General features: G+C 38.8%; 1 protein-coding gene across 1 annotated transcript in view; it reads left to right on the top strand.

Annotated features, from left to right (window-relative positions):
* The window catches only part of MYSM1 (Myb-like, SWIRM and MPN domains 1), a 17480-nt gene extending 685 nt beyond the window's left edge, over nt 1-16795 (top strand). Inside the window, exons 2-20 of the mRNA XM_009993607.1 lie at nt 1111-1186; nt 2049-2119; nt 3086-3163; nt 3306-3332; nt 3761-3839; nt 4523-4621; nt 5204-5949; nt 7181-7311; nt 8462-8565; nt 9470-9547; nt 10614-10702; nt 11023-11077; nt 11162-11212; nt 11886-11960; nt 12548-12736; nt 12982-13114; nt 15487-15592; nt 15709-15766; nt 16631-16795. Coding sequence (XP_009991909.1) covers nt 1111-1186; nt 2049-2119; nt 3086-3163; nt 3306-3332; nt 3761-3839; nt 4523-4621; nt 5204-5949; nt 7181-7311; nt 8462-8565; nt 9470-9547; nt 10614-10702; nt 11023-11077; nt 11162-11212; nt 11886-11960; nt 12548-12736; nt 12982-13114; nt 15487-15592; nt 15709-15766; nt 16631-16795 — 2410 coding nt within the window. The remainder of the gene's footprint in view (nt 1-1110; nt 1187-2048; nt 2120-3085; nt 3164-3305; nt 3333-3760; nt 3840-4522; nt 4622-5203; nt 5950-7180; nt 7312-8461; nt 8566-9469; nt 9548-10613; nt 10703-11022; nt 11078-11161; nt 11213-11885; nt 11961-12547; nt 12737-12981; nt 13115-15486; nt 15593-15708; nt 15767-16630) is intronic.
* Nucleotides 16796-19954: the final 3159 nt, after the last annotated feature.

Genomic DNA, 19954 nt, shown 5'->3' with positions numbered 1-19954 from the left:
GGGGGCGGGGGCCCCCCGCCTGCGGGGAGAGGCCTTGGGGGCTCGTTGAGGCTCCGTCACCGGGACTGACGTGGTCGGCCCTTCCCGACGGTGCCCGGTGTTGGCGCGTCCCCGCCTCGGGCCTGGAGAGCGGGGTCTGTGGAGTCACGGAGGGGAAGTGACCGCAGCGCCGCGGCCTTCGGGTCCCGCAGTGCGTGGCCTGGGGACTCCTGGTGCTCCCTGGACATACGTGTGGGTACGAAGGTGCTGTGCTGGGCGGCAGGCAGCGAACCTGCAGGGGCAGGCAGGGTCAGGAAGCGGAACATAGGGACGGTGAGAAAGCTAATCCAACCGATTGGCAGGTAAGGGGTGTGTGAAGGGGTGCTGAGGTGAGGGGGCAGCAGTTCAACACCAGCAACCCGGCAGGGGCAGCTGCTGGGAGGGTATGAGAGGATGGTGTCAGAGTGGCTGCCCTGGAGCAGCATCTGCTGTTTCTACTGTTTGAGATAAAATAGTGGGTAAAGGAGATTATCAATCTGACGTGTTTCTTGATGTGCTCCAAAAGAAGCAGGTGTTTTATTTGTTTCAGGCTGTACGTGAGGATTTATGCCTACTTGTAAAGAAATGTTTGAACTGCTGGCACAAAGCAATTCATTCAGAATAGTAGGTGAGTTGAATTAAGTAGCATTGCAGGGGGTGTTAAGGAGCTAATTAGTCTTTAGGTAAGTCTGAAAGTGTTGGAAGCAAAGGTTTTTAAAAACAAGCAATTTTGTGCATTGCTAGGAAGATTTTATGCTGTGTTAAAATAGACAAAAGTTGATTTATGATGTTGATAAGTGTCAGCTTTCTAAAAGTAATAAGTAGTTATTTACAGGAAAGACCAAGCATAATCTGGAGCAGTAAGAGCAGTAACAAGCCTGTATGGCAGGTTTTTGTTGAATCTTTTGTGAGTTTGAGCTTTGCTCAGGAGAAAAACAGGATAACTTTATATATTCTGCAATATAGCATTCTAATTTTAGTATCTAATTCTGTCATCTTAATGTTTTTGTTATTTACTGCACCATTAATTTACATCTGACACGCTTTGCTTAAATATGTTTGCGTTATTTTGAACACTGGAATGTTTTCCAGAGATCATGAAAACAAAGCTTCGAGCTTGCCACAGGATCACTATCTTGATTCATCTTGGAGAGCAGACAACAGTCTTGTAAGTGTTTTTTAAAAGAATAGCAAGTTTATCAGAACTTCTGTTTTGCCCCTGTCCTTCCTTTCATGTACATCCTTTTTTAGGTTTTTAAGTAATGATTTTTGCTTACCTTTAGAAGCTATTTTATATTGATACTTGATACTCAAGTAACAGGATGAGTCTCTGTTCTAGTGCTCAGGGTGAACCAACACAGAGAAGAGAATTGCTTTTTATTAGTGTGTCCCCCCTCACCTCCTGGGGAAGAACGAAGAGAGACTTCAAGGTTGAAAATGGGAACTATAACAGATTTAATGGAACAGGGAAGGGCCCAGGGGAAGATAAAAAGGGGAATAAGGAAGAGAGACTTTGAGTTTGGAAATTAGAACTAGAACAGGTTTAATGGGAAGGGATAGTAACAAGTAGAAAAATAATGAAAAATACACAAATATATCTATATATACCCACACAACCCCTGATGTTAGTAGTAGCTGATATTAGTCTGAAGGTCCCTTGTGGCAGAGCCAACATGGGAAGAAGAGCCAGGACTCTCCTCAGCAATGGATAGAGTCAGATTCTACAGAGCATGTGGTCAGCTGAAGACAGAGAGCCAGGAACCTCCTTCCAGGATGCCCACTAAGAAGGAGACAGGAGCCAAGGCCCAACTTTCCCACCCTTCTGGCATTTTACAGGATATGGGAGAAAACAGGATGGAATACTGAGTTTATCCAGCCCTTCTCAGTTCTGACCCCTGGGCCTCTTCAGGGTTCTAAGTAACATCATCTCTTTCTCTTGGGCTTGGCCATCAGAAGTCGTCGCATCAAAAATTATTGTCTGTCCCCTCAAACCATAACAAAATAATAAAACATATTTGTTTTGTTTGCAGCCATGGACGTTGGACAGCAGCATTAGTGAAGAAAACAGGTCTGTCATTGAGAAAATGTTGCTGGAAGAAGAGTATCCTTTTACTGATTGCTTGTGTTATTTCTTGTATAACAATAGAAAACTTCCTGTATCCAAAGGAACTGGACACATCTTTTCTTGTTAAGGTGACTGGGGCATTGTCATCTTGCAGATAAAGCAGAAAGCAGGAAGGACCCCTGAATTAATTATCTATCTGCCTGCAGCTTCCTCTGTTGCTTCTGTTACTTCAGAAAATTACTCTAAAGCTTGTTGGATTTGAGCTGGCACTGGCACCAAGGACAGCAATATTTGTCCACACTTCAGCTGCTTGTTCAGTGCCACTTCCAGCACTGGGCTCATGCAGCCGTTTGTGTGGCTTCTTAGTGAACCTGATCAAGCAGCTGATCTGGCTAAAAATAACTAGTTCTTGTTGCTGAATTGTTCTTCACTTGGACTGGTTTACTATCTGATTTTGTTTGGCTGCCTTCATACTTCCGCCAGAAGAAGGAAGAGCTATTTTTTTAATATTTTTTTTTCCATTATTATTTTTGGTTTTTTTAAGCATTTCTGGCATTAGTTGACCTTACAGACTAGGTAGGTTATATCCATAGTAATCACTGGCTAGTTTATTTTCATGTTCTTTTTGTGTGGTAATATTCAGTAATAGAGGAACAAGAAAGTAAAGCAATTGAAGTTTTCATAATAGAATGAAGTATTGAGGCTTAAATTGAAAATGGGTAAGGTATCAATACAATGAAAATTACTCTAGTGTGGTTTCTAACTAAAATGTTGCAGAACGAGGATAGCTGGATTGTTGAAAGTAATGTGAGCATAGGGGTTCAGATGTCACTTCCATTAAACTAGTAGGAGTATGTGAAAATGTGTAATTCATTTTTGAAAGCAGTGCCGGTCTTGTTTCTATGGCTGAGTTACGAACCAGTACAATTCATATGATTATTACTGCTATCACACTTAAAAATATCTCTGATGCTTTGAAAACTTACTAAGTAACTACTTCAGATATTACTTATCTAATAAATCATTTTCTGAAAAAATATGGCCCAACCAAAAGGAAGTGAAGAAAAGACCTATGAAAAGGTGAGCTGTGTTCTGGGAAAAATTCTGTTAGATGAGAAGAAAGGAAACTTCCTTTTCATCTAACAGATGAAGGTTATTTGCTGAGACATGGAGCAGTATCACAATTGTTAATTTTTATTTTCACTTTGTTTTATATTTGCAGCCCACATAAGAAAACTGCAAGAGTTGTGTATGTACATTTTAATTACTGAGTTGCACTTTTAAATGTGGCATTAAGCTACTTTTAAGAGACTTTTCAATTCAAGGAAATATTGTTATGTGTAATAATAGGCCTGTAGTAAACTACTTTGTTTTTTGTAGCAGAGTGGTCCTTATGAAAAAATCCTGTGTTAACTGGAGTTGGCTTTCTTGCCTGAGCTTTTCTGCTTGCTGTATTTCTCTACCTGTAGTTACTGGTGAATGTTGTGTTACCTCCAGTCTACCTTTGTGACATGATTCCTATTCTTTTATTTATCACCCATATTCATATTTAAAACAATACCTTGAGCTTTATAGAAGATGGGGAGTAGTCATACTGTCAAAAGTTGCCTTCAGTTACTGGGATTTGAAAATACGTATTTTTCAGAAAGCACTAACTTCTGTTTCTTGTTTTCCTAGGGTGCGATCACCTTCAAAATCAGCCAGCTGCTCATTAAAGTGGACATCAGAAGAAAAAGAACTGTTTGAACAAGGGCTGGTAAGTTTTTGTGTATGTAATATTCTGAGTAGAAGTCATTAGTTTATCCTATGCAAAAATTATTAATATAAATAAGCATTTTATATTTATCTGCTTCTACGCTTCTAATGTGTTAAAAATAATTGCCCTCTACTGGGAGTGTAATGATGAATCAGCTTTATATTGATGAGTCCCCCAAGATGGCTTTGTTTACCAGATTTTGTTCATGTGAAGCTGATTACAACCTGAGATCAATAAAAGTCACATACACAGCTTTGTAAATTGTACAATCATAATGCTGTAGTGAACTACAGGAAACAGTGTGTGCTTAAGGCAAATCAGCTAATAAACTGAAATGCTTCAGCTGGTCTTGTAAGGCCTTTAGAGATTATATGATTGTAGAGTGCTGAATGTAACAACAGGGTTTGCTTCACAAGTGTAAATTCATTCCATAAATTCATTCCTTGGGTTAGTAGGCAGCAGTGTGCCTGAACTGGGTGAAGATGCTCTACAACCAGCAATAACTTACTGTTGGATGCAATTTTTTTTTTGGTAGAATATGAGTAGAAAGGCTCTTTACAATGAATTTGCTTGACTGTTTGTGGATTTGTAAATAAAGAATGGAGTTTTAAAACTATTTTGGCTCATGGAGTGCCTTCTCTGGAATGTCAGATGTTGGGTAACTTTGTAACATGTTGTACCAGGTGAAATTTGGACGCAGGTGGACGAAAATTGCCAAGCTGATTGGAAGTCGTACTGTGCTCCAAGTGAAGAGCTATGCCCGGCAGCATCTTAAGAACAAGGTAAACAGAGTCTCTCTGCAGTTAGCAAAAAGGCTGTTTGACAAGTAAACTGTTGTATGTGTAATTGATTTTAGTATTTTTAAAGTACTGCTGTTGAAGTAGTACTTTAGTCCCATACTCAGAAAAGTGGAATATGCTTTTTTGTAGATTTGAATATGAAGCCAACCCTGATTTCAAATTCCTAGAATGACTTTGGTATTTTTATTGCTGGTGTAACTAAACAATAGGTGTAATGTAATTGTAGTCTCTTATACTGTTGGTCATTAGTCTGAAGACACTTGTTTTTCACTCTACAGCTGTTTCAGCTGTGTATTGTGGTTTTAGCATTAGCCTTATTTGAGATTTCAGGGACATCTAAGAAGAAATAACTGGTCTGTTCAGGCTTGTTTTTTTAACAGAAATAGATGTTAATTTATGCTTGGGCTAGAAGTATACCTGTAAGATTAAAATGTATTAAGAGGGTCAAATGAGGAAGAAGCAGTTCAGCATGTCTGCTGTTCAAGTAATTTAGTTCTGACTGTTTGGGTGACAGAGGAGATTGTTTTGGTTTCCCCTCCTAAGAGTATTTTAAATTTTCCTCAGGCAAAAAATGATGATTCTGAAAAAGAAGAGCCAAGTGAGTTTGGCAGCAATGGGATAAGGGTAGAAGAATGGTCATCTAGAAACTCGAGAAGCTGTGCAAACCCCCATCTGAACGCAGTGAAAATCGAAAAGCTGTCAGATGATGAAGAAATAGACATAACTGATGACATGGATGAACTACTTTCTCCTACCTGCCAGCAAGAAACTGGAAAATCTGAATTTTCTGTTATTTCAAAAAGTCCAGTTGAAGAAATGAAAGGAATGAAACAACAGTGCTCATTTTTTGGACACAGTTCTGCAATTTCTTTACCCAAAGAAGACCCTCAACAGACCAAGCAAGATACAGTGGATGCATTGGTATTTCCACGTGTTGCAGCAACATGTTCTCAGCACCTGAGCAGTGATAAATCTGTGAACTTAGATTACCAGCAATACGATAATTTTATTGAGAAAGCTGAACAAGGCAGACTGGTAACATCTTGTGGGACTAGACAAGTAACTGATCAGGAGCTTAAGGAGGAACAGAGAGACTTGGGTGATAATGGATTGCTTTTTCCTTCTTGCCAAGCAGACGAAGATCGTCAAGAAGAAGCAGAGGAGCTTAAGCCACCTGACCAAGAAGTGGAGGTTGACAGAAGCATCGTTCTGGAAGAAGAGAAGCAAGCTTTTCCTGAATTTTTTGAAGGGCGCCAGGCCAAAACACCAGAGCGTTATTTGAAAATCAGGAATCATATTTTGAATCAATGGTAAGATTAATTGCATTTACTGAAATAAGTGATTAAGGTGACTCATGTCCTGCTTTGTTGTAGTTAAGCCAGTACTAATTACCAATAGCTTTCTTCTAAAAAGAGTACAGTTTATTTTATGGTAGCATTATAAAGATTGCCAGTGAACAGCACTGATTGTTAATGCTCTTTTTACATTCTCCCAGTCTTTTTTTCTGGCATTCTGGGAGCTAAGCTGTACAAATACTTGGAAGCATTATGAAAATTACTGTCTGCTGTATCAGACCAAGCTGCAGCCATTGTGGTTATGCTGTTTTCTTCCAGTTTTTGTTATCCTGGATGTAAGAATGCATATGCATTCACAGAATGTTTCACAGAATCTATGATTCTGTGAAGAATGCGTATATGGTTTTAATACATGGTTCCTTAAAATAACTGATTAAATTAGTTCTGCCATGGGGTTTGTAGCATAGTAGTACTGCTGGTACAGAAGGACTGCTAGAAGAGATGGTCTGTGCTAGGGCAATTAAAGTTGACCAAAATATTAAGAATTAATTTGGAGTAGTGCTTGTAGGCTTGAATATTTTATATTCCATCTCCAAATAATCAGCCTAAGGAACCTCAGTGATTTGTGGTATCAGGCCCAAAATACAGTTTGTTCTGTTACCTGCTGTGTTGGTTAGCTTGCTTTGAAGCAGAGAGAACTGCTGAGCTGAACTCTATGCTGAGTCAGTTGTCTTGTGTATTGACAGCTTGTTCTAGTTGCAAAGAAACTGTGCCAGCCCATACCAGAGAAGTGCTGCAGTTGAAATGGTTCAGTATCAGTTTAAAAACAAGTAATAAGTGCACAGAGAGTGAAAACAGACTTATTTATTAAACCCAGGAAGCCTGAGATTATATGAGCTGTTTAGACTAATCTAATGCAAACATTCTCATACCAGTTTAACAGTATTGTAGTACTTCTAAGTAATGCATTGCTTCCTGTCACCAGTTGTTTTGGACAGTTTAACTCTTGGAACCAGAGTTTCTCTCTGCAAAAGTATGAATGTGTATGAATATCCCTGAAGTGCCCTGGGTGTGCTCTGTGTAGTTGGTACCTCTGCTGTGCCTGCCCTGCCTGGTGGTGTGTAATGTGTGCAAAAAAAAACACTTCAGTGGCTGGTCTTTACGTCCACTGAAGCAACTCAGTGCCTTCCTCTCCCCATTATTTGTTTTACTGTTTGACAATATATTTTACTTTATTTTACTTTAGGGAGAGATGTAAACCCAAATATCTGAATAAGACTTCAGTGCGTCCAGGCCTTAAGAACTGTGGTGATGTTAACTGCATTGGACGGATCCACACATACTTGGAATTAATAGGAGCAATTAACTTTGGCTGTGGTAAAGTTATTTTTATTGGAACCTGTTCAGAACTTAAATTCTAATCAGCTCTTGCAAACACATCCATTGTTCACTGTCAGCTTTTTTGTTACAATGAATATTTTCATGTGAAGAGTAAACATTAGGGTTAGTAGATGTGTTTTTAAAAGAAAAGTTGTAAGTTCACTTCATTGAAGTGTGGATGACTGCACTTAAGTAGAATCAGTCATCCATGTGGATAATCTTCCAACTTCTCTGTATTCTTAATGTCTTCAGCTGTAATTGTTACATTTAGGTAATTCTGTAGAAGAGAATCTTTCTTTGGGCTGTATTTAGTGCAGTTGTGTTCCAACCTCTATGGCCGTGACCTATTTTGGGATTGATGTTGAAGGACTGCCTAGTGCTAGGGTGTGCTGCTCACACCGTATACATGTTCGTCCTTACTAGGAAGTGCCTTCTGAGCAGATTGTCTCTCATGACCTTTGAAAATCTAGAGGAGTTTGTACCCTGCTTACAGATTTATGGATTTTGTGTTTGACACAAGATGTTTTCGGTTTTTTTTCTTCTTTGTTACCACCCCCCTCATGTTTACCACACACCAGCTGGTGGAGTCTTGTGTTTTGGAGTTTTTTTGTGCTTTTTTATGTGTCTAGTGTTGGATTTTTTTCCTGATACCTGCTGTATATGAAATTCTGTCCTCCCTCTGTGCAAAACAGAATTCAAGTTAGTTTCTTTTCCCATACTGAGTAATAAGTGTTTATAACTATTTCCTAAATAAAAAAATGTTTTCATCCTCTGGGCTAGTTTTCACGAGATTCAAATGTTAAAATTAGATGACGTGTTAAAAGTGTGTATACATTTCTGAGTTACCCTCTGGATTGATTTTGGTCTAAAGCTGAACGACAGCCACCTTGGAGGGGAGGAATGGCCTGCAAGCGTGTTTTGTCTGAAACAAATGAACAATAAGGAAGGAAGTTTCCCTGTCTCCAAAATGCAGTGCCAATGGGAGAGGTCTATATAATCTGTTAGTAATGTGGCCAAGAAATCACAAAATGTCTTTTCACTCTGGGGTTTTTTATGGCTTTGTTGTTACCACTTAGCTATGTCATTCTTGAAATCAGTGGCTTCACACCTTCCTGAAGTGCAGTGTCTCTTTCTCTGTATCCTGTAGAACAGGCTGTCTATAACCGACCCCAACCAGCTGATAAAACACGGTCCAGAGAAGGCAAGGACACAGCAGAAGCCTACCAGCTGGCTCAGCGCTTGCAGTCCATGGTATGTGTTGGTGGAGGCAGCAAAATACACTCAAGGTGGAGGAGGTCTTCTCAGTCATCGCTACTAAGCCAAGACATCTCAGGAACTTTCTCCTCTTGTTCCGTTTGCAGTTTCATTAGAATGCCCTATAATTCCAGAGTCAGGCTAAGTGCAGGTTCTGCCATCTGACAGGTGTCTGCCTTGACTTCTTCTGTCTTACACATTCGATTTCTGTACAAGTACTTCACTACAACTGTGTTTCAGGCGATTCCCTTCCTCCCCACATCCATCATTTATTTTCTTCTATTAGCCAGAAAATAGAGTGTATTGGTGGTGTGTGATTAAGTTGCTTGCATTTTAACTGTTAAGTGTTCTAGGTACAAGATGTGACTTATTGAGAGCCTTTTACACACAATTAGCAGTAACTCATTTATAACTACATGAATTACCAAGGCTTGCCAGATTTAATTTTCATATTCACCTTTCACATATCATTTTTTAAGTGCTCCATAGTGAAATAAGTCAGTTGATGAGAGGACAGCTCCTTCAAAAATATATATATAAATTGAAATATAAAGAACTGTAGCATACACTGGATGTAAACATACTGGGTTTATAGCTTCTTGTGTTGCCCGAGTTATAATTCAGAGCTGGATAATAATGCAGTGTTGCTGTCAGAGGTGCTGATGCTTCATGGAGTTTTAATCAGGTGTTACGTTTTGCAGCCTTAAAAACTGAAGACCCCACTGATGATATTTCATGACAGATTGTGAACTGCTCAAAGCTCCAAAACCCCTGAGTGTGCTTGCTTTTCTGGAAATGTGGCAGTAGCTTTTTAGATGATGTTCTTATGGCTGATGAGGTGAAGGAGATGCAGTGCTTTCAGGAGTGTGATCCTTGACCCCTGTTGGTTTGCTTGCCGCAGCGTACGAGACGGCGGCGAGTGCGGGACCCTTGGGGAAACTGGTGTGATGCAAAGGATTTGGAAGGACAGACATTTGAGGTAACCCTTCTGTGTCTTAAACTTCCCTTATGGAGTTAGTTCCTGCTAATGGCTAGCAGGTGGTGTCACATCAAATGTACGAGGGGAACAGTTGTCTAATAGGTACTCAACCTCTCTTTGTGGCAGCAGTAATTTGAAAATGAGGTAGCAGCTATTACATCTGTGTGCTGCTGATCAACACAGCTGTACTTTGGTGTTGACAGAGGTGCTCACATGTATGGCCCTTCACTGATTTATCCCTAGAAAGCTCTTGTCCTGTAGGAGACTTCATGACCCCTTCTTTTCAGTTAACTGCCTGACAGTAGGGGACAGAAGTTTTAAATTATTTTTCAGGCCTTGATTTCTTTCTACTTATAATGCAGGTGATATGAGTTCCTAATACTAATGCTTTTACTAGCAATATGGCCATAAATGCTGTGGCTTATGAAGTGCTTAGAAAAATTCATACAAGTTTGAAATATTTTGTAGACTTGGAAAGATGATGTCCACTTCCACAATTTAAAATCATGCAAATAGTGAAGTACTGTAACCTTCCTATTTTTCTTATTTAGAAAACCACTTATATTTGCAATCTTCAGTAACAAATGTCTTTTAACAGTTCCTTCCATAATGTTATGATGTCATACCTATTTTTGAGTAACTGTGGTGAATGATTCTAAGACTTTCTGCAAAATACATATTTGGATGGAAACAAAGTTTGGAAACGCTCCTGTTCAAAGAGGTGTCTCACAGATTGACATGGTGGATTTTCTCCTTAGTTATCACAGTTGTGTTTATGCATGGTTGGGGTTATGGGCTGTGATTTTACTCACTTTGACTTGGGGAATGTAAGAATTCTCTCCTCAGGCATCTTGTGGACTAGATCAATGATTGTCATTATTTCCTCACTGCTTGATTCTGCTAGGGCTGTTGCTCTCTTCTCTTTAGTAGTCCTGTAACACACACAATTTAATAGCCTATCAAGAGGACACTAATGTCAAGAATTAATTCTGGGCTGGTTTTGGAATCACCACTGAAAGACCACTTAAGAGTTTAAGCCAGATTTAATTTTTTTACACTGTTTTAGCATCTGTCTGCTGAAGAATTAGCAAGAAGAAGAGAGGAAGAAAAACTGAAACCTGCAAAATCTTCTAAAGCTTCAAGACAAATAAAAAGGTATTATTTAATGTGTCATGTTCAAACGTAGACCTAGAAATGCAGTGAATGTCTTTGGGTAGTGTCTGGCTGGAACACTGCAAGTTATTAGTATATTATTACAGCCTGAGATGACATGTACACATTTCTGATGTTTTGTATTGAAATTCACCAGTGTGGGTATTAAAGTTTCTGTATTTGGTGGAAGTCATCCTAGCCTGGGATAAGAAAATCCAGTCAAGAAAACAAATCTATTCCTCCTCTGCCAAGGAGACAGTGGAAAACTTGACAAGTTTTCTGACTGTCCTACATCTTTAGAGAAATTTTCTTTCATTTTATAGTTCCTTTGATCCCTTTCAGCTGATACCGTGCTGTTTATTCACTGAAGAAAAACAGGTATGTATCTATGAGCAAAGAATCAGGAATGCTTTATTACTTATATTACTTTTCTTATACTTATTATTGCATTTATCATTTCAGGAACCTTTTCAGGTGAAGGTGTCTTCTGAAGCCCTTTTAATAATGGATCTGGTGAGGATAAAGTTTTATCTTTCAGAAAGCAATTATGTTCATGTTCTGTTACTGTTTCTATTCTTCAATCTTTTGTTGCCCATTAAAAGAATGATTTAACTTCTTGCCATTCAAAAGTGAGAATCTAGTACTATAAACCCCTAAAGATTAATAGTTTTATTAGTGTTGTGCTTGTTTTTTCTGGAAGGTAAATGGTTGTACATGAATAAGAGCATTACTGCTCACTACTCTGTCATACTGGGAATGTAATTTGCCTAAAGCTACTTTCTAAAATAGTCTGATGTTTGGAAATCTATGGGTTTCTACTAGTTGGGGAACTGATTTTGTGTTTTTAAAGCCATGCGTGGGTTTTTAATAACAGATTGTACCAAAGTTGGCACAGTTGTTCAGCACTCTAGAGCATTGCACAGGCTTCCAGTTTTGAAGCCAGCATTGCTTCACATATGAAGTGTTACACAAAGGCACTATGTCCATGGGTCTATTTAATAAGCAAACAGAATCTTTTCTCTTTGCTTTAAATTGAAACACTGTGTCTTGGGGAATTTTTAGCTGTCCTCCTAAATGTCACTGAGAAGTTACTGACCTGTTGCTGTGAAGCCAATGTATTCTGTCATGTGCAGATCAAAACAAGGAGAAATGTTACAACTTTCATAATTGTTCAATATCATTTTAGCATTCTCACGTGTCTATGGCAGAAGTCATAGGGCTGCTGGGTGGAAGATACTCTGAAGCTGATAAAATTGTACAAGTAAGTGTTTGTACTTTTCCTCTAATGTATTAAAACTTATGACAATATATATAATTTGAATAGATGTAAATGTTGATACTGAAAGGCAACTAATGAAGTATAATAAGTTGAAGTTAGTTACTGTAGTTATGCTTACATTGAAGTGTTGGCCTTTCATCTCTATCATGAGGACGATCTGGTATATGGCTTAAAATTCTTTAAATTGTATTTAATTGATGGAGATGTCCCTACAACTCCCTGAAGGGAGGTTGCAGTCAGGTGGGGGTCAGGCTGTTCTCCCAGGCAACTAGTGAGAGGATGAGAGGGCATGGCCTAAAGCTGCACCAGGGGAAGTTTAGGTTGGATACCAGGAAGCACTTCCTCATGGAGAGTGTGATCAGACATTGGAATGGACTGCACAGGGAAGTGGTGGAGTCACCATCCGTGGAGGTGTTTAAGGAAAGCCTGGATGTGGCACTTAGTGCCGTGGTCTGGCTGATGTGGTGGTGTTAGGTCGTAGGCTGCATTTGATGATCTTGGAGGTCTGTTCCAGCCCCGGTAATTCTATGATTCTTGGATTTATCCATCTAGAGATGTTGTTTTAACAGGTGTGTGCAGCAGAACCATGCAATAGTCTCAGTACAGGACTGCAGTGTGAGATGGATCCAGTGTCTCAGACACAGGCCTCAGAAGCGCTGGCTGCCCGAGGCTACAGCGTGATCGGATGGTACCATTCCCACCCTGCCTTTGACCCCAACCCCTCCATCCGAGATATTGACACTCAGGCTAAATACCAGGTACTTGCTGCTCTGTTCATTAAAAATAAATCGCAGAAAAAAACCCCCAACAACCTGCAAAGCCTCCGTTTTTTTTGTGGTTTTTTTTTTCAATGTTAATACACATTATTGCCGTAATTCATCTTAGAATAATTGTCATTCATAAATTGGCATAAAATCAATTATTTTTCATTTCAGAATACTGTGTGGAAAAAGTTGTATTTCTTGTATGTGATGGTTTTTGTGTGTTTTGGGGCTTTTTTTAGAGTTACTTCTCCAGGGGTGGTGCCATGTTCATTGGAATGATTATAAGTCCTTACAACCGAAATAATCCTCTTCCATATTCCCAGATGACTTGTCTGGTGATTAGCAATGAGATCAGTTCTGATGGTTCCTACCGTAAGTACTGATATTTTATCTGTTGTCTTAGTTTTGCTTTTCAATACTGAGAGGAAAACTGTTGTCTATTCTTGAATGTGAGAAATAGGTATTTATGTTGGTAACTCACGCTGTACAAGACCAGGAATTTCACTTTTAAGACTAATCCTGCAAGCAGTCCATGCTGTTGTGGCAAGATTATTCAGGTATAAATAGACAGATTGTTTTCCTATATTAGTATTTCCCAAAATTGAGGAAAAGAAATTAAAAGGGTTGGAACAAGGGTCCCTGTTATTTACAGAATCCTAGAATATGCTGAACTGGAAGGGACCCATCAGGATCATCAAGTCCAACTCCTGTCCCTGTGTAGGGCACCCCAAGAATCACAGCATGTGCCTGAGAGCATCATCCAAAGGCTTCTTGAACTTGGGCAGGAAACTGCTTCACAGGTGTTACTTGGACTGTGCTGTGTTGCCAGATCCTGAACAGACCCTCTGATCAGGGAGACAGCAGTAGAAGAGCAAAGAGTTGGCTGCTGTAACAGCTAAAAATCCTTATTTGAGAAACTTTGCATTCAGAAGGGCAAAGGATCAGACCTGCCAGCTGTCCAGGAAAAGACAAGATATGAAAGATGAAATGCTGTGCTGGCATGAATCTCAGCTTGGGAAAAAATTATTGATTAAAAATGTCATTGGCATTTCATGAAAACGGGGTATTTTCCTTTATTGCATAGAACATATCATATAAAATTTATACTATTTCAAATGATAACCAGATCTTCTGCTCTTTCCCCAACAATAATTAGAGGACAATTGCCATGATAACAGCCTATGGTTACAGTAGCTGCCTCTTCTCTTTCCACCTTCCTCCCCCTTTTTCTGCATCCAAACTCCGAGGTTTCCAGTTTTCTTGGCAAGGTGATAGCAGCTCTGGGAGCAACAGTTCTCTCTGTTTTTTCCTGTGGAAGTAAGGGAGGGAGACCATCTGCCTGCAGACTTGCTTCTCAGTCCTAGGGGAAGTGAAGCGGTGGCCACATCTGTGCAGTAATTCCTGTTTACCATACTGCTGGTATCTCATGTTTCTCTTATCCTCATTTCCCATTGTGGTGTGGAGCTAAAATATTTAGGAACTTTCCCTGCCCTTAGAAATTGTCATTTTTTTCATCATAGACATTTTTTTGGTCATACATATTTTGGGTCTGAGATGACTTCATATTTATGCTTATCTCCTGAAAGCAACTTTTTACAAAATGGTGTCTCCTCCAGCTCTTTGAAAAAGTTGCACTGGGGCAGTAGTGCTGCAGTAATGTGCAAATGAGCAAAGATTAGTATTTCCTGTGATCCACAAGTATTTATCTAGATTAATTCTTACTCTTGGAAATGCATTCTGCACTGAATACTTTTCACATTTGAGATGTGTTCAGATAGTAAATTGTATTTATTGCTTCCTTTTCACATACCCTGAGGTTTAGTTGGAAAGTATGGGTTTCATCTCTTGAAATTCTTGTGGTCTTGGAAAGTTGACTTTAATGACTTACTAAAATTATCAGTCTCTCTCTTTCTCCCTGAATTTTGATAACTGAGTTGTATTCTACAAGTAAATTTCTGGTGTTTCTTTACTTTCTAAATTCCTCTTCCTCCACCTGCAATAAACTAGAATAATTTCTAAGGGGGTGTAGTGATAGGATGAGGGGGAATGGTTTTAAGCTGGAGGAGGGCAGATTTAGGTTAGACATTAGGAAGAAATTCTTTTGTGTGAGGGTGGTGAGACACTGGAACAGCTTGCCTAGGGAGGCTGTGGAAGGCACATCCCTGGGAGTGTTCAAGGCCAGGTCAGATGGGGCCTTGAGCAACCTGGTCTACTGGGAGGTGTCCCTACCCATGGAAGGGGGTTGGAACTAGATCATCTTTAATGTCCCTTCCAGTGTAAACCATTCTGTGATTCTATGAGTTTCTTCCTTTAGGAAGAAAATTCCTTTGAAATCCAGGACAGTAGTGAGCCAGTTCATACACAGAAAACAAACCCTTTATTATTTGCCTGATAACCACATAGATCTTGAGTACTGCAACAGTGTAAGTGCTACTAGGTTATAAGAACTCATTTTATTTCACCATTTCTCTGGTATGAAGTAGATTCCTGTGTCCTTCCTTATGGCTTGAAGAATTGGCAAGGGCAAAAGGAAGGAGAAGGGTTTGTTCCCAACACCCACCAATATTAAGTCTGGAATCCAAAATACCTTATGCTTTTACTTTCACCTCCTTAATGCTGGCAAGGTCTGCAGCCAGTGATTGGCTGTGAACGGTTATGGGGAAGGAAGGGATTGCACCTGAAACTAAAAAGCAAAATGTTGAGTGTATTAGAAGCACTGAATAGCCACATTCCATTGATTCCAGGCCTGCCCTACAAATTTGAAGTACAGCAGATGTTGGAGGAGCCTCAGTGGGAATTAATATTTGAAAAAACAAGATGGATAATTGAAAAATACAGATGCTGCCATAGGTAAATCTCTGATTCTAACCTAAAGAATAGCCAGTTCAGCATTTGTGTGTGCTTGTTATTGATCAACAAGGACGTGTGGCGGGTTTCTACAATACTTGTTGTTTTTCTCTCAACAGCAGTGTCCCCATGAATAAGATTTTTCATAGAGATTCTAACTTGACTTGTTTGCAGAAAGTAAGTTTTCTTCTTATAATGTTTAGCTTTTTAAACTTTAAATATTTTTTTAATACAAGTCTGGTTTGTATCATTATAAGTCACCCGAAATCACATTTTTACAAATCAGAGATGAAAACCAGTCACAATAAATGACTTCTGTAGTGCAGCTTATGAACTTACAGACACACTGAAAATAATGTTCATTTCAGAGAGTTGGGGGCAATAAAATGCAGATACCAAGTTTTAACCTTAGTTTGGAGAAGCAAGAATGTCAAATTAGTAATGTCTCTTCTCAGCATGTTGCATGCTTTCAGTGTGGAGAACAGCATGTGTTGCAAGAGCAGATCTGGGCTTTCTAGTCTTCTCTTCAATCAGTGAGTGAAGTGCTGTGCCATGTTTGTCATGCAGAAGTGGGAACTTTAATTTTCCAGTCAGTGCAGTCATTGCTGTGAAGTTCTAAATAACTACAGCTGGAACATTAATTGCATAAACAAGACAGAACATCTGCCCAGAGCAAAAGACATAAACAGAAAACACACACACAGTGATTACCCACATCTAAGTTGGGTTTTTTTCTCTCTCAAGATGACTTATAAACAGCTTCGCTCTAAAATTGAGTTGGTAGAATACCCTTGAATTTAGCTGTTGTGTAATTAGTTTCAAAGAATTGGTTTTGAATCACCCATGTGTTCCTGTGTCACTGTTCCTTTCTAAAATTTATACTGTACAGTTGAACACTTTCTGTGGTCTTTATCACAAATAAATACAAATCCTTTTGGTTTACTTATCAGTTACAAGGGGGGGAAGAAAGTTCAGGCAAAAATTTAAATTTAAAAACATGTAAACATAAATTTTTTAAAAGTCTCCTTTTCTTTTGACTAGCTTTTGGAGTGCATGAGGAGGACTTTGGGCAAAGTAACAAACTGCTTCGTTGCTGAAGAATTATTGACTCAGATAGAAAATTTATTTCTTTCCACATACAAGAGTGAGGAAAAGAGGAATGCTGAAGAAAATAAGAATGACTCTTCGAATGAATTGCCAGTGTGATGGCTGCAACAAAACAAAATGATGGAATTGTTGGTTTATATCTTCATTTTCTTTCCCTTTTCCCCATTATGTCAATGTTTTCGGTATTATTATCCATTTTAATAGTAACTGTTACAGAATCTGGTGTCATCTGATTATTATGGTTTAAACATACTTTGAAAAACTCCTGATGTGTGTGACCTGACTACACGAGGAATGCTTAATACTAATATTTTGTAAAATTAATTGATTGACCAACAGTCTGCCATTTGGGAAGAAGGACAACCTGGCAAGGATACTGTGTGTCAGTCTCCAGGGAGAGTTTGTACTCCCAAGTCCTTCAGTTTAGGAATTTTCTCTTATTTTTATCTACAGGTACACATCTAACTGGAAATTAATGTGTTCCTTAATGCTTTAGAGACTATTAGTTTGAATTAATTCACAAAAGAGAAACAACTGAAATGAAAATATCATAGCTCACTGATTTTGAACTTTCCTGGTATCCAGTCTGAAGTATTACTCAGTTGTGGTTTAATACATAATCTGATTTTTAATATTTATTTTTTTCCCCCATTGATCCCTATGGTCAAGTAGCTTTTTTTGGCATGGTCCTTGCCATCTTTTTTTATCTGGGGAGGAAAAGCTGGCAAGTTTTCATGACTTCTCAGTGGTAGTTGTGCTTGTTTCCAGTGGAAATGACAACTCCTGTCTTACTACAGGTTGCAGTCTTTGTGCTCTTCTATTCTGTGAGGAGATACTGTGCTGTTCTGCCAGTTTATTCTGATTTGTCCACTTCTAAGTGCTGCTGTTTCCTGTGGAAACAAGAGCTCTAGATTGATGGCAAACATAGTGCGACAAGCAGAAAAGTTTTGTCTTTAAAAAAAAAACAACACCAACTTTTATATTCAGTCTTCTGTATAATGGGCAGTTCAGGAAGAAAACATACTGGTTTATATCAGTTCTTCAGTTAGAATTTCAGATGAGTATATTCAGATAAATTAGAAACAGATTGGTCTTGATTGAGAAGTTTCTTGATTGCAATTTGCAAGTGTTTCATGTACTATGAATCTTGTAGCAAAAATCTACTTTAATTGTTGCTTTCTAAATCCAGACTTGACTTCTATACAGTTATTACTATTTACCCAGGCAAATTTTCTCAGGTCTAAAATACATGTGAAAACATGAGTCAAGCAAGATGTGAATTCATATCTAGAGGGGTGACAATGGACTCAAGTTTTTTTTAAACGTGTATATATATATAGTTCTACTTAACATAAACAGAATTTAAGATTTTATATGTTTACATTTTTAACTTCAGTTTTTCATTTGTATAAAGAGTTTGAAAAGCTTTAAAATGGTGGAGCTGCATCCCAGGGAGGGAGCTCCTGTCCAAGAAGTTACCATTGCTTTTTTTTTTATCACATCTTATAAAATGTTTGTCTCTTTCTGTGACTCAGTGGAAGATGTAGAGCCTGTTCATGTGAAGTATGAGCTCTTGATACTCAGTTATTATCCCAGTGCAGATTCCAGAGCTGCGGACTTAAAGATAGAGGTGAATGTTTCATGCTCTTCTGTGTTCAGATCTGCTGGTGCAGCTTTAGATCCCACTGCTGTGTGTCATGTACAAACCAGGTGTATCCATATTTGGAAGGCATGTTGACTCAGTCTACAAATATTCTAAAATGTCATCCTTGGGACTTCCTAATTCAAAACACTGCATGGCTTTCTCTCTAGTTTCAGGTACCCTCCTGGTGAGAAAGCATTCCTTCCCTACTTAGCTAGGAGTGGGCTGCAGTGTCAGGTATTCTTAGTGGTTTTACATAGATTATTTTCTAGAAAAATCACAGGGTATTAATGTATGTACTGAAAGCTGTAATTAGTTCTGATTTGTAGGAGGACAATCTTGAACCTGTCATGTAGCAGCAACATGAAGTAGATAATGTTTGTTGTCCAAATACGGTTTGTTTCCAACAGTGTTGAGCCTTTGCTATGCACACAAAGACCAAAGACTCCAGCTTCCGTACAAGTTCATTAGCAGGGGGGTGTGGGAGTTCATTAGCAAGGGGGTGTGGGAGGAGATGTACCAGGGTAATCCAGTCTTACCTCACGATACTGGTTATGAATTGGAAATGCTACATTTGTGATGCTAAGTAATAATTTTGTTGGCAGAAGCCTGGGTAAGAAAATAACTAACCTACTTTTCATCATTTATTTTGATTGTATAGTTAATAAGAAGAGTTTGGAAGTTGCATGCTTCTAAGAAGATCAAGATCTGTTTTACTAATACTACCAGTTCTGCTACTGAACAGATACAAGACATTAAATATTTTTATTGGGAAGCTCTTTTTTTTTTTTTTTGTCTCCATCCAGCAATTCTTTTAACACTAGCTTTGTTTTAGTGTACCTGTTGTGGACTAATATGCAGTTTCTGTGTGTAAGACCAGCTGTTTTGTGCCTTGTCAAGTTGTACAGGAGATGGAAATGGTTGAGAGTAGCAAGTAGAATGACACAGTTAAAAGTGGGAGGGTTAACAGTTCTAAAAAAGCAAACTCCTAAACCCTACAGATACAAACTTCTGGCCAGTATCCTTTGTGAGCATTTGTTGGCTTAGTTTTGCTAATCCCGGTTATCAGCTCCACAGGGATACGTGCCCTCTGTTCCAGGGAAGGGGAATGCCCATAATTTTTTAAATTTCCCAAGAACAATTCAGGTAAGGAAAACCAACAAGTGAGCAAAAACCCCCTCAAAACCAGACAAACAAAAAAAGGTAACACATTGCCATTAATAATTAAGTACTTTTTCCTTTTTGCTGGCTGTTTTAATGTTCTTGACTGATGGTATACAAGAGTCTACCAATAAAGATGGCATATGCAGTACCTTGAAAGGTGTGTTTCATACTTTTTTAAGAACGTCTTGCCTCGAGCATCTGGATCTGGTAGCTAGTCTGTAACAATAACCAAGATTCAACCAAGTTTACCACCACCAGAGGGAGCGTTCTCACAACTGATAGAAAAAAGGTTTTGAAGTGCAAAACTCTTCTTACTAGTGCATGTGACTCCTGGCTAATGGTTAAATTTTATGGAGAGTAGCTGTGTACGTTGGTATAGATTTGTTTCTTTCATTTGTTCTCACAAACGCTCTGCCTCAGTCTCTTTCAGAAGATTATCCAATGGTAGTTTG

This window comes from Chaetura pelagica, unplaced genomic scaffold (genome assembly GCF_000747805.2).
Source record: "Chaetura pelagica isolate M959 unplaced genomic scaffold, ChaPel_1.0 scaffold433, whole genome shotgun sequence".
NCBI classification, from domain to species: Eukaryota; Metazoa; Chordata; class Aves; order Apodiformes; family Apodidae; genus Chaetura; species Chaetura pelagica.
Note: the sequence above shows the minus strand (reverse complement) of the source record. Positions and strands in the feature narration are given on the sequence as shown.